Source organism: Strix uralensis, chromosome 6 (genome assembly GCF_047716275.1).
Source record: "Strix uralensis isolate ZFMK-TIS-50842 chromosome 6, bStrUra1, whole genome shotgun sequence".
NCBI classification, from domain to species: Eukaryota; Metazoa; Chordata; class Aves; order Strigiformes; family Strigidae; genus Strix; species Strix uralensis.
Genome location: NC_133977.1, coordinates 1,222,572 through 1,235,447, shown reverse-complemented (window position 1 = coordinate 1,235,447; position 12,876 = coordinate 1,222,572). Strand labels below are relative to the sequence as shown.

Below are 12,876 nucleotides of genomic sequence, written 5' to 3'. Positions count from 1 at the left end.
CCCCGTGGAGGTTAACGGTGGGGCAAATACCCCCCCTGTGCCCCGTGGAGGTTAACGGTGGGGCAAATACCCCCCCTGTGCCCCGTGGAGGTTAACGGTGGGGCAAATACCCCCCCTGTGCCCCGTGGAGGTTAACGGTGGGGCAAATACCCCCCTGCAGCCCGTGGAGGTTAACAGTGGGGCAAATACCCCCCTGTGCCCCGTGTAGGTTAATGGTGGGGCAAATACCCCCCCTGTGCCCCGTGGAGGTTAACGGTGGGGCAAATACCCCCCCTGTGCCCCGTGGAGGACCCCAGGCCGCAGCAGGGGGATGCCCGAAGGAGGCTGTGACCCCGTGGGAAGCCCGTGCTAAAGCCAGGACCTGTGGCCCCGTGGCGAGAGGAGCCCCCGCAGGTTTGCTGACAGGACGTGTGCCCCCCGCGGGGGACCCAGGCCGGAGCAGCCTGTTCCCGAAGGGCTGCACCCCTGGAGGGGACCCACGCTGCAGCACTTCGTGATGAGCTGCAGCCCCGTGGGAAGGACTCACGTCGGAGAAGTTCGTGGAGAACCGTCTCCCGTGGGAGGGACCCCGCGGTGGAGCCGGTCCGAGGCCCCCGGAGGGGCGGGCGGGGCGGGGAAGGGGCCGGGGCTGGGGCCGCCCCACCGCCCCCCTCCTTAAACCCCGCCTCCGGGCGCGGCCCCCGCTGCCCCCCGCCCGGTGCTCGGTGCTGCCGGCGGGATGTACGCCGGGAGGAAGAGGAAGAAGCCGGTGCCGAAGAGGTGGGTGTAGCGGGGGGGGGATGTCGGGGGCGCTCCGGGAAGGGTGTTTCCTCCGGTAACACCCAGGTGCGGCGGCTTGGGAGCCGCCGGGAGGGTGGAGGGAGCTGGGGGCAGGTGTGTGGGACCGGCAGGGTGGTGGAAAACCGGTCTGCGAGAGCTCAACTGGTTCTGGGGAACTGCCTTCAGCTGCTCTGATGTGAGCATTGGAGCAGCAAAAGAGATAGGGAGACAGCGTGCTTGGGCTTCTCTGTGTTAATTAGGGTTAATTGGAGCTAATGCTTTGTAGGCTCTGGCATGCTGGAGGAAAATAAAAATCCCAACGATGACTGTCCTGCGTCCGCAGCGTTCCTCTGAGGAAGCTCGTTGGAGAGTTTGAGATGCTCAGCTGTCCTCTGGTTGGAGTTGCTGGCTGGCTTGTGTTTCAGTGCCTGCGTAAATCAAACGTACAGCAATTACTAGTTACCAAAAGTTACTTATTTCTTAATAATTAATTAGCACGCTGCTCAATAGCTGTTGCGTAATGCCCCCCTGATGCGTTGCTGGAGTTTCCTATCTTTGGGGCTCCCGTGCCTTCCCCCCGTACTAGCTCTGAAGTCACATCAGCCTGTTTACCCCAGGTTACTGGGTGTATAGGAAATAAAAGTGTATATATATATTTCTAGGAGGCAGTGGGGGGGAATCGGATGAGCTGAACCCAACTCTGGGATGAAGGAAGGAGCATCAATGTTATAAATCTATGGTGAGAAGGTGAGCCAGAGCCTCTCTGGGGTGTTTATGAGAGAGTCTTCAAGAAGTGTGAAAATGTGAGGAGTAGTTGCTCTGCCTCAAACCTTTCCCCCACTCCGAGTAGCAATTCCAGCCCTGTGGTGGGGCTGGTGTGGCCAGACTGAAGGTTTGGGCTGGATTTGGTGGCTCAGGGTGTGGGAGAAGGTGTCCCTTTGGAGCAGGAGAGACCTCAATTCCTGGTACTGCAGGGCCAAGCTTGGGAATCGGAAGAGATTATTTTCCTCTGTGACTGGGCAGATCTTGCAGCAGCGTCCTGCTGGGAGAGGTCAGGCAGAGCGAGGCTGGGGGTGGCGGGATGTGCAGCCAGCCTGGTGGGGAGGGAAGGATGGGGTTAGGGAGTTCTCTGCTCCCTTTGCAGCTTGCTCAGGGCTTTTTACTTATTAAAAAAAAAATAGTAAAAATTAGGAGACAATATATCAGCTCAGACAACCTCAGCTATTGTTAAGAGTTAATATCACTTGGTACTTGCCAGCTTGCAAAAGTGATAAACTTCCTGCTGCGTTCCCCGTTCAAAGGGCAGCTGGGGAAAAACAACACTGAAGCAGTGGCACAGCCTTTGCCCTGCTGGGAGCAAAGCTTTCCCTGCGCCTCTGCTCTGGCCCATCTACACAGGGGTCAGCAGCTCTTCTCAGCAACTTCATCGTGAACTTCATGGCACAACCACACTGAGCTTTGCACTGTATCCATTTCAAAAGACTCTGCTGCATTAGGGCTCCTGCAAACAGAATGGGGGCTCTGACCTCTTTAAAATGCCTTTTCCTCGCTTGTTGAGTAGGTGTTGAGCTGCTTTGTTGAACCCCGGGGTCGCGCTTGGGTAGTGGTGCTCCCTGGGACAGCTTTGCACGGTGCCTGGGGCCCTCGGGGACTGCCAGTGCTTTGCCCTGCGTTGTGGATGGAGACAGCCCTAAAGGCAGGGAATTTAAACAGGTGTCAAACATCTAGACCAAGCTTCACTTTTTCTGTGAGCAGGGGAAATATCGTTTCCTTCAGTGTTTTCCCATGCAGATTGTGGCGGGTAATAATGTGGTTGTGCTCAAGCCAATGCCTTTCCCTTGGTGCATGTGTGTGATGGGGGCTGGTGGTTTTCCTGGCCCTGCCTGCCAGCTTGTACGGAGCTCCTGGGAGCTGCAGAGCGCTAACAGATTTGTCACCGATGAGGACCTGGCAGCTGTTTCCCTGTGGCATCCTTAAGGATGGAGAACTGTGAAGCCTCTGGCCCTGGAGCTCCTGGGTACAGCGTTTTCCCATGGAAATGGGCTGCCAAAAGAGCTGCCCGGCATCACCAGAGCTGCTTTGCTCTTCACCATCCTTCCTCTCAGTGGTGGCCGTGAAGCACCCTGCATGCTGCAGCTGGGGATGTGCAGGAACGGAGATGTTGGGGTGTCGTCCTTTCGCCTTCTGGTGCTTTGCTGCTGGCTATGTCACCCCATGTGTCTCAGCCAGAGAACTTCCAGTGCTGGGCCAGACTATACAAGAGACCCTGTTGCATGTCTGCATTTTGCCCCCCCCCCCCCCCCCCCCCCCCCCATAAAGAGCAGCACTCCTTGCTCATCTCCAGGCTCATTTTCTCTTCTTTATGGCTGTTTGTGAGCTATATTTGGACAGTGAGTAGGCAGAGGACTTTTCTTTAAAGATAACTCAGAATAATTTTCTTTACTTCTCTCTTTTTTTTTTTTTTAAATCAAAGGAAAACGATTTCATTTTTTTCCTTCCTGATGAATGATGGTGATTTCAAAGGTGTTTAAGCCACTGACTAATTGAGCACATAAAAGCACTGGTGCCAGTGTGTTTTGCCCAGCTTGTAAGGATGAGTTTGGTGCTGCGTTGTACCCAGCATCTCTGAGAAGCAGGGTATATTCCTCCTGATGCTTATGTTACAAAACAGCATGATTGAGCTTTTCTGGAGAAATGCTGCAATTTTCCATTCATGCTTGGTATCTGTCTGCAATGAAGATTCAACAGGCACCTCACTGCATTTCATTTAATGCTCATTTCCTCCCTTGTCACACATGTGAACGGTCCTGTCAGGCAAGATTTGAGAGCGGTAGTAGAGGGGAGAGCCTAAATTGCTGTTAAATACTGGCAGATCTCGTTATCCGAAGCTACTTTATGAAGCAAGGATGCCTGCAGAGAGGGAGTTTGTGGTTAGACAAATTACATCAAAACAGTGAGTTGCATGTTAGGGGATAGTCAAACCAAATATAGTGTGGGGGTCTGAAGGGTTTTTCTTCAAGCTAGAAAACTCAAATTGGCATTAAAAATCAAAGGAGACAAGGTGACATCCAAGACTCATTAAAGTTATTAACTAACGTCTTACTGCTGTGGCTGGAACTTCAGTTGTAGCTTGTGAAATAACTGCAGCTGATAGAGACAGGTTCCCATGTCAGCTTAAGACAGACAAGAGCTGCCCTTGTGGACCCTCCTCCTTCTGCAGACTGAGGGTTGCTCCCAGAGCCTAAGTTTGGCATCAGATGTTGTTTCAGGTTGAAAATGCCCATCTGGAAGGATCAGAAATCAAACTATTAAAAGACAATATTTTTTTTTTAAATATACATTTTTTTTCTTTTAAAAAATAGGCTGTTTATTAAGTGCTGTGTCCTAAACCACTGTATGTAGTATCTCTTTGTCCAAGTCCTGTTGTTAACTTTCACATGTGTTCCTCCTTGTAATGTTTGTCATTAAAGCAATGGATTCAGGCTCTGAGCAGTCAGAGGAAACTTAAAAGAAGCTAACTAAGATAAATTCAAATAAAAAAAATCTTTTTGGACCTTCCTGCTTTCCATTCTTGCTATTTGTTAGCATGCTCATTGCCAAGGCCTGGCCGAGAGCTGCTCAGTCCTGGGCGGGCAGACCAGCTGATGTGAATCTTCTGAGCAGCTCAGGGTCGTGCTTTCTGTGGTGAGGACCTGGCGTGAGCATGTGGAGCATGGCCAGGGAGAGACCTGCTGCGCAGGAAGGCTATGGGGTGAGGAAGAAGAAGAGAAAGGGTGGATAGAGCAGAGTGTGGATGGAAAAGTCTAACTAGACCTCCGAAAGATGCTCTGATGGCTTGTAGGTCTCTGCCCTCAGTGTCCCTTTCCCTGCCAGGGTTCAGTGGTGGAGCAAGGCTGTAGTATCCAGCTGAGATGTCTCAGCCAGGCTGCACATTAAGGTGCCCATCTGAGGATTACCCCACAGACCAGCTGGAGAACACCGTGCCTGGGGCTGCACAAGGTGGTGAGCTGGGATGGCCGTGTCTCCTCCAGCCTTGTGGGCCAGCTGGAGCTTCTCTTGCTGCCATGTGGCCTTGCCTTGGCCACCTGATGTTTTACCGTGGTTGTAGCTGCACTGAAGTCAACACGGGGTTTGGAAAGAACCTGTTGGACAGGCCCAGTTTGATTAAACTCTCCTTTGCCTCTTCCAGCCCCAAACCACCACCCCCTGAGGGTGTGAAGTCCAACCCCTCCAAGCGGCATCGAGACCGGCTCAACCAGGAGCTGAACAAGCTGACTGGCTTGCTGCCCTTCCCTGAAGATGTGCGCAGCAGGCTTGATAAACTCTCCATCCTACGACTGGCTGTTGGATACCTGAAGGTGAAGAGCTACTTGATGGGTGAGTGTCTGTGTTGTGAGGGGTGAAAAAGCGCCTGGGGTCAATCCCCCCTGCACTGCTCACAGTCTATCCCAAGCCATCTTTGCTTTGGGGTGGGAAGTTGTCTCCTGAAGGTGGGACGATGATGAGTTGTGGTATGAGACCCTTGTATGTTAATGCATCAGTGTTGCACCTTTAGCTGAGGCATTGGCCTGAAAATGCCCTGAAAAACTGGGCAAGTGCCACGTCTCCAGGAATGTGGAGGAGTTGGCAGTGCTTGCTGGGAGGTGCTATGCTCATGGGACATCTACCCCTCAGGCCTTCTTTTGCTGCCATAACACACATTTTATCCATGTCTCCTCTGGAAGGAATCACCACCTTTGAGTGCTGCACACCCAAATCTAATCCTTTTCAGTCAGTTATGGGTGCTTGGTGTCTCAGAAAAGCAATGTCCTTGGGAAAGTGAGACCGCCTAGTTTGGTCTTGGAAACTGAGTCACAGGGGTGGAGAGCAGGCAGGCAAGTGATTTGGGAGAGGTTATGGGGGTGTTGGGAGCAGAGGACTCTGGCCCCATCACTTTCGGAGGGGGTGTCTGGGGGAGAAACAGCACCATGGGTGGAGGGGAGCAGCTTGGGTGCTTGCCCAGCATCTGAGACCTCCTGCAGAGTTTCTCCGTTTACTTCTCGTTAGCAGCCATGTTACCCCTCCTTTATGTCCAAAACCCCTCCTGTGTCGCGCTCCCACCAGCCTGTGGTGAAGAAGGAAGCAATAGATAAAACAATGTGTCTTGCTGAACAGCAAAATTTCCCTCATCTACCTGGAACTGCAGTTTATAAATAAGTTAAATTGAAAATGCCCAGGATCTGTGGGCTGCTGTCTGCTGGGCAGACGAGGGTAGGAAGTGTTGCACAGGGCTGCTCTGCTCATTGAGGTTGGCAGGTTAAACAAGGCTGCTCCTAAGGCTGTTCTTTGGTTTGGCATCTCGTCAGCTCATTTTTCTCCCCTTTCTTCCTTTGGTGGGGGGTCTCATACGTTGGTAGTTTACTGCTGCGCTTGCCACCTTGGCCCTGTTGGGCTCAGCTGTGGTGGGTCTGTTCTACTTCTCTAATGAGCATTTCTATGAGATTGAGGGTGATGCCTCATACCCAGAGACCCCAGCTCATTTTTGTGGGATGGAGGGTTGAGCTGATAGGGCTGGAAAACCAATCTCCTCATGTTTGCCTCTCTGCAGCTCTGCTGCTGCAGAGACGTCGGTGCAGGGCAGCAACCACAGAGGAAGAGCGATTGTGGCTGGACATTGCTGCTATTTTGCTCCTGCTCTTGGCACCAGGGGCTTTTGGGTGTGTTTTTCCCTCATGGGCTCCTTCCTCCTGTTCACAGGTCACAGCAGCAGTAGCACTGTGGATTTTTAGCAGTTGTTGATGTATCTGAGATAGTTACTGCTGGTGAAAAAGTTTGTGCTGGGGCTCCAGGGCTGCAGACCTTGGGTTTGAGGAGCAATGTGAGGTACATGTTACACATCACCTGATGTGGTGTTGCCTTTATGAGCAAGAAAAATACTGCAAAGAGGAGGCCAGCTGAGCCACCCTGGGTGCAGAGACCTGCTGGCTGCCCTCTCGCCGCAGCCACACACATACCATGTGCTCATGCCATATCCTGCCAACGAGCTTCTTCCAGTCCCGGGTGTTGCAGATGGTCTGTCTCCTACTTCTGAAGCTGTAGCTCACACATGGGGCTGCAGCGGTGAGATCTCTCTGGCAGAAATGGTTTCTCAGGTGGGAACCAGAGCAGCTCCCTCCTGCTCCTCTAGCTCCCATCCCTGGGGCAGTTGGATCATCATAACAGTGTGTGGCCTCTGCAAAGGACTCGAGGGTGGCTGGCAGACTACGCAGTGTGGCTCTGAGTGTGGTTGACCCTTGTTCTTGCCCTGGAGATGCTGACTGTTTGGCCCCAGGTGCTGGCCTGACCTCTCTTGCGGAGTTCCCCAAGCACCTCCGGCATGTCTTCAGAGCTCTGGCTGCTGAAGGCCACGCTGAACCTGTGCTGGTACTGGCTGGCTGTGGCTGGGTCAAAAAGGCTCTGACCCAGCAGGTCCTTCTTGGAGCAGGACCCCAAAGGTCATGATGGGGGCGCGAAGAAGCACCTTGTCGCAGAGGGAAGAATGTCTTGTGCTGGCTGCCTTTGCACAAGAGGGGTGATTGCTTAGATATGCTTTGGATGGTGTGGGGCTCCTCAAAGGCAAGGCTGGACTAAGAGCAAGCCTTGTTGAGTGTCTCTTCCTTCATTGTCTGCTTTTCAGGGGGCAAATTGGGAAATAGGGTTGACCCAGCACGGAGGGATCTGGTGGAGTTGAGAACGGTCAGTGTGAGGTTAATGATTGGACTGGATGATCTTCAAGGTCTTTTCCAACCGAGATGATTCAGTGATTCTGTAAATAGGATTCACTCCCTGCCTGTCTGAGATGCAGGGTGGTTAGGTGGGAAGGCAGCCTAAAGCAGTGACGGCAAAATGCAATGTTTTGGGGATGCGACAGGTCCTTCTGTCCAAGGTGGTGCTGGCATAGCATTAACCTACAGAATCATCTAGGTTGGAAAGGACCTTGAAGATCATCTAGTCCAACTGTTAACCCAGCACTGACAGATGCCAACTACACCAGATCCCTCAGCTCTGGGTCAACCCGACTCTTGAACCCCTCCAGGGATGGGGACTCCACCACCTCCCTGGGCAGCCCATTCCAACGCCCAACAACCCCTTCTGCAAAGAAATACTTCCTAAGAGCCAGTCTAACCCTGCCCTGGCGCAGCTTGAGGCCATTCCCTCTTGTCCTGGTGCTTGTTCCTTGGGTCAAGAGACTCATCCCCCCTCTCTGCACCCTCCTTTCAGGTAGTTGTAGAGGGCAATGAGGTCTCCCCTCAGCCTCCTCTTCTCCAGACTAAACCCCCCCAGTTCCCTCAGCCGCTCCCCATCAGACCTGTGCTCCAGACCCTGCACCAGCTCCGTTGCCCTTCTCTGGACACGCTCGAGTCATTCAATGGCCTTTTTGGAGTGAGGGGCCCAAAACTGAACCCACTCATCGAGGGGCGGCCTCACCAGTGCCGAGTACAGGGGTCAGATCCCTTCCCTGTCCCTGCTGGCTGTGCTATTTCTGATACAAACCAGGATGCCATTGGCCTTCTTGGCCACCTGGGCACACTGCTGGCTCATTATCAATCACCCCCTTACATTGTTTCTCCACTAGAGTTCCAAAAAAGTCGTGGCCAGCCCTTCATACTGATATGGCTTGACTCTGAGTCACCCCACACATGTCTGGGCTAAGAGGGGAAAAGCGGGGGTGCAGAGCCTGGCTGGGGGTTTAGTCACTGCACACCTGTGAGTCACCACGCTCCCCTGCCTGCAAGTAGGCCACGACACTGCAGGCTGCAGTGCAAATAAAGCTTGAAAGGCTTCCAGGGATTGCTTTCATAACCTGCTTACAAAAGCAGCTGCTTAAATGCTGTGGAGCAGTGCTGCTGCGGGGGTGATTCCTGCAGCTGGGGGAGGCAGGGACTGGTGTGTGTGCGTGACACGAATGGGGGTCAGGACGTACAGACAGAGACGTGTTTCATCTCCAGTGCCTTGGGCTCAAAGGGACAGGTGATGGACCCTGATGAGGGCAGGAAGCCATCAACATCTTTCTATACTTAAATACTCCTTGTCACATCTCCTCCCCTCCAGACTGAATAAACTTGGCTCCCTTAGCTTTTGCCCCATGCCAGGTTTGTAACCTGTCCCTCAGGGGCTCTCCCAGGGCCCTCTCCAGCTGGGGATGCTGATCCCCAGGAGGAGAGTCCTGTGCCAAGCTCTCCAGCTGGAACCCCTGCCTCTGAGTAGGAGCAATTCCCACTGGATGCACTCACCATGTGCTTCCCAGCATGAGAGCTGCTTTGGAAAAGGAGTCATCATTGCATGGATTCACATTTAGTGGCAGCCTTGTCCCCTCCTTGGAGACCTGTTCTGTGAGGGCGATTACTCCCATTTGGCCACCGTGCCTTTGATTTCTACCCCCTGCCTCCTTGCTTCGCCCGTGTCTGCCCTGAAGTTCGTCTTGTTTGACTTCAGATCATCCCACTGATTCATCAAGGTTGACCTCAGTCTGAGCCTTGCCTGCTGAAGACCCATGTCATCTGGAAGTCACAGCAGCCTGTTCATGGTGTATCACATCAGGCGTTTCAGGGGGAAATTGTGAAAGCCCTTGTGCTGTGCTTTCTGGTTCAGTTTTGCTGCTGACTGCTTTCTTCTTTGTGCAGGCTCCTCTCCTGCAGCAGGAGAGCATGGCATGGCCTGGTGAGCATCCTTGTTCTCTGCTACCTCGACCTTTCTCCACTAGCAGCCCAAGCCTGTTGCCTTGACTCCAGGCAGCTTTAATTGGTCCCATATTGATAAAGAGTTCCTCTTTTCAAGCATTTCTAACAAGTCTGGGCACTCGCCCTTTCTCCTAGGCAAAAGGTTAATAGATTCTATGTGGAGCCAAAGTATGTGGTCACAACCAGTCTGTCAGGGAGGCGTATGCTGGCAGGTGACCCTGGATGTATGGCTGCCTGTGCTGTATCACAGGTTAAAAGTAAAAATCCCATGTACTGCTAGAGATGGTTCTTGCAAGAAACACAGCATGTGCCAGAAAGCCCATCTGAGGCTCTCTGCCTCCTCTTGGCTTCGTGTCTTTGGAGCAGATATTCAAGTCTTTGGGGCAGGAGATAGGCTGATTGTTGTGGAAGGCGGGAGGGATTAGCTGCTGCCCACCGTTTGGTGCCTTTCTGCTAGCTCTTCCTCCCTGCTTTAAGTCTCCTGTACAGCCTGATGTGCGTCGTGGTGCTTCTGTGAGTAGAGATGAACCAAACTGGTTTTGGCTTTTTGTTGCTGGTTGTGGGTTTCTTGGCTTTTTTATTTTAATTTCAAATGTTGGGGGTAAGACTGGGGAGACTCCAGGTTTTCCTGGAACCCTCCCCTCTGACACCAGCAGTCAAGGCTGTAGTAACCATCAGGCTCATAAAAATGCACATGGCACCTGTGGTGCTGGCCCAGGTCAAGGGAAATCATCTGCCACGCAGATGCCATGAACAAGCAGTGACTGGTGGAGAGGGATCTGTTTTAGAAATGAGACCTCCTCGAAGCAGAACAGAAATGGTATACTTCTGTGGATGGACTGAAAGCTTAGCAAGGATGGTTAGTGTTTTCTGACAAGCTTTACAGCTTTTCTGATCTTGTGCTATTTTGGGAGTTGACTACTCTCCATGGAAAAAATGACCAGTTCCTGGAGTTTCCACCACTTTGCATCTCGGACCGAGCGCGGCTCTTGCTTTGACGGAGCAAGCCCAGCTCTTATTTTGCATGTTGGATTTAGAGCTGGGTTTGCACAGGTTTTTGTGCCTACTGTAAATGTTTGCACCGTGACTTTTGTAAGGTTGCTTCATCTGAGGGACAAAGCGAGTAAGATTCGTGATGTGTTCATGTTGAAATCTCAGTGACCTAGAGGTGAGTTTTGCAGCACCATGCCACTGAATCTGTTACCCTTCGGGAAACCACAGTTTGGGCTGGCTGTGTTGTGGCCTTTAAATCTGTCCTTCTGCAAGCTTGGGTATATATCCAGTGTCCAAACGCTCCTTTCAGAAAGGAAATTGCATTTCTAGTGCTCCCCCCAGCCGTAAGACTGAGCTTCCCTGTGTTGTCTGCAACTTACCTGGCTGCTTACATGAGGAGACATGTGAGGAAGGGGCTTTCCAATGTTCTCCATCTATTTCTGATACATGGGCACAGTGTGCCTCTGGCTTGGGAACAGATCTAGTTCATGGGGTTTAGGAAGTCAGGCATCAGGTCTGGGACAGTGTCCTGGGTGGGACAGAGTGATAGGCAACCCATAGTGGGTTTGGATGCTGGTATCAGTGCCTGCTTACATGGTGGACACCAGGGAAAGGGACTTGTCTCATGTCATCTGGGTGGGATCAGACCCAGGTCATCTGGGTCCCATGTTGGAGGTCTGGCTGCCCTGCTCAGTGGGCTGGTGCCGAGCAGGGCGTGCGTGGGCCAGGGTACCCCTTCCTGCTGGTGTTTTCCCAGCCCTATCAACAAACTCAAAGCAGAAAATAAATTGATGGCCGAACTCTCCAGGGAATTGGCTCCCAAAGCTCAGGCTTTCTTGTGCTTGTCTGATGTGAAACTCAAATGTCCCCTCCTGGATATCCCTGTGTTACTCCTCCGTAATGCTGTTTTTGGCTCACCATCACCTTCCTCGTGGTGTGAGGAAGAGCTGGTTGGTGAGCACAGCAAGGGGGTGGCCAAGGTGAGGACTGGCCATGAGAACCACGGCTCAGCAGCAGGTACACAGGAGTTTCTGCATCCTCCACTCTCCCACCGAGGGGAGAGTTATGATTTATGCTTGGGGTCTGCAGTTGGATAAGCAGACAGCAGGATCACAGCTGAAAGCTGGTGAGGATTTAATTTTAAAAAGTTGAAAGAAAGTGCTTTTGGGATTTGAACTTGGTTCTGGAGCATGGAGTGGTTTGGAAACCAGGAGATGCTATTGCAGGGTAATGACTCACAGGATCATCTTTTAAATCTGCTTTGCTCTTAAATGTTCTCTCTCTTCTGTCTGTGCTTTAATGAGAAACTAGAAAAACTTATCGTTTGCTGGAAATGACAAGCTTCAGGCATCGAGAGGAAAGCTCTCGGAGCTCTATGCCTCCATAGGCTTACTTGGGACGTACACATCTGTAACTTTCCTGTCCCCTGGTGCAAGCGCTGCAGATGTTGCACAGCTCTCTTCTGCTTGGTATCACAGAGGAACTCTTTATCACAGTGCAAGTTTAAAAAATGAATGAAAATCTGGCATGCGAGTTTGGATTTGGGTGTTCAGGGCAATCATCTGGATTGGCCATGATTGTCAGCTTCTGAACCACTCCTTCCCCTGGGGTCGGGTGTGACTGGACTTTGAGATTGGTTGCTAAAATTTCAGTATATTTTAGCCAAGCTCTTCTACAGTATGAAAGTTGTCAGGGTTGGTCTCCCTGCTCTCCTAGGAGTAGCGTGGTGGTTGCACAAACCACTGTTGGTGAAGCTGAAGGAAGCACTGTCTCAGGCTTGGCGTGTGGCACACGTGTGTCTCGAGCCATGGTGGCCCTCGGGGTGTGTGCCAAGTGCCAGCAGGATGGTGGTGGCTATGTCCACTCTTCCCCGTAGTCAGGAGGAGGAATAGACCCAGAGGTCCCAGTTTCCCTCTTCCTTTGCTTTGCAGCATGCACTTGTCACCAGGCTGTGGCTGATGCCCACCTAGGGGGACAGCTTGCCCTGTGCGGGTAGCCATACCTCAGATGGGGACCTGCAGTAGTTGAACACTCCTGTGTTTGCTCCTCTCCTGAGCTAGATGAAGCACCTCTGTGCTCCCAGGGTCAGAGCGTGCTTTGAGCATCAGGGAAGTTTTAGTCTTGCCCAAGGTTATATGGGTAAAACATGGTGAGGTGGAGGGTCAGGGCTTGGTCTCTTCCAAGCTTTCCTCATCAGATCCACCCTTTGAGTGCTGGTAGATAGCAATGACAACTCTGGTGCTATCAAAACCTGCCTTAAAGGCACTTGAAGGTTTTGTCACTTGTATAAAAAAATGACTGGACCTCACTACCAGACCTGCACTGAGCTTCTGTCTGCAAACCAATCTGCAGTGATTGCTCCTTGGACCTATGTCTGATGGTCTCCCAGATAAATATGGAGTAACTTTGCTGATCCCTGTCTCCT

The 12,876-nt window shown here is 52.2% G+C and overlaps 1 protein-coding gene across 1 annotated transcript in view; it reads left to right on the top strand.

The window, feature by feature from the left end:
• The first annotated feature begins 718 nt into the window (after window positions 1-718).
• Window positions 719-12,876, top strand: part of LOC141945052 (uncharacterized) — a 31,139-nt gene continuing 18,981 nt past the window's right edge. Inside the window, exons 1-2 of the mRNA XM_074872451.1 lie at window positions 719-759; window positions 4,949-5,136. Coding sequence (XP_074728552.1) covers window positions 719-759; window positions 4,949-5,136 — 229 coding nt within the window. The remainder of the gene's footprint in view (window positions 760-4,948; window positions 5,137-12,876) is intronic.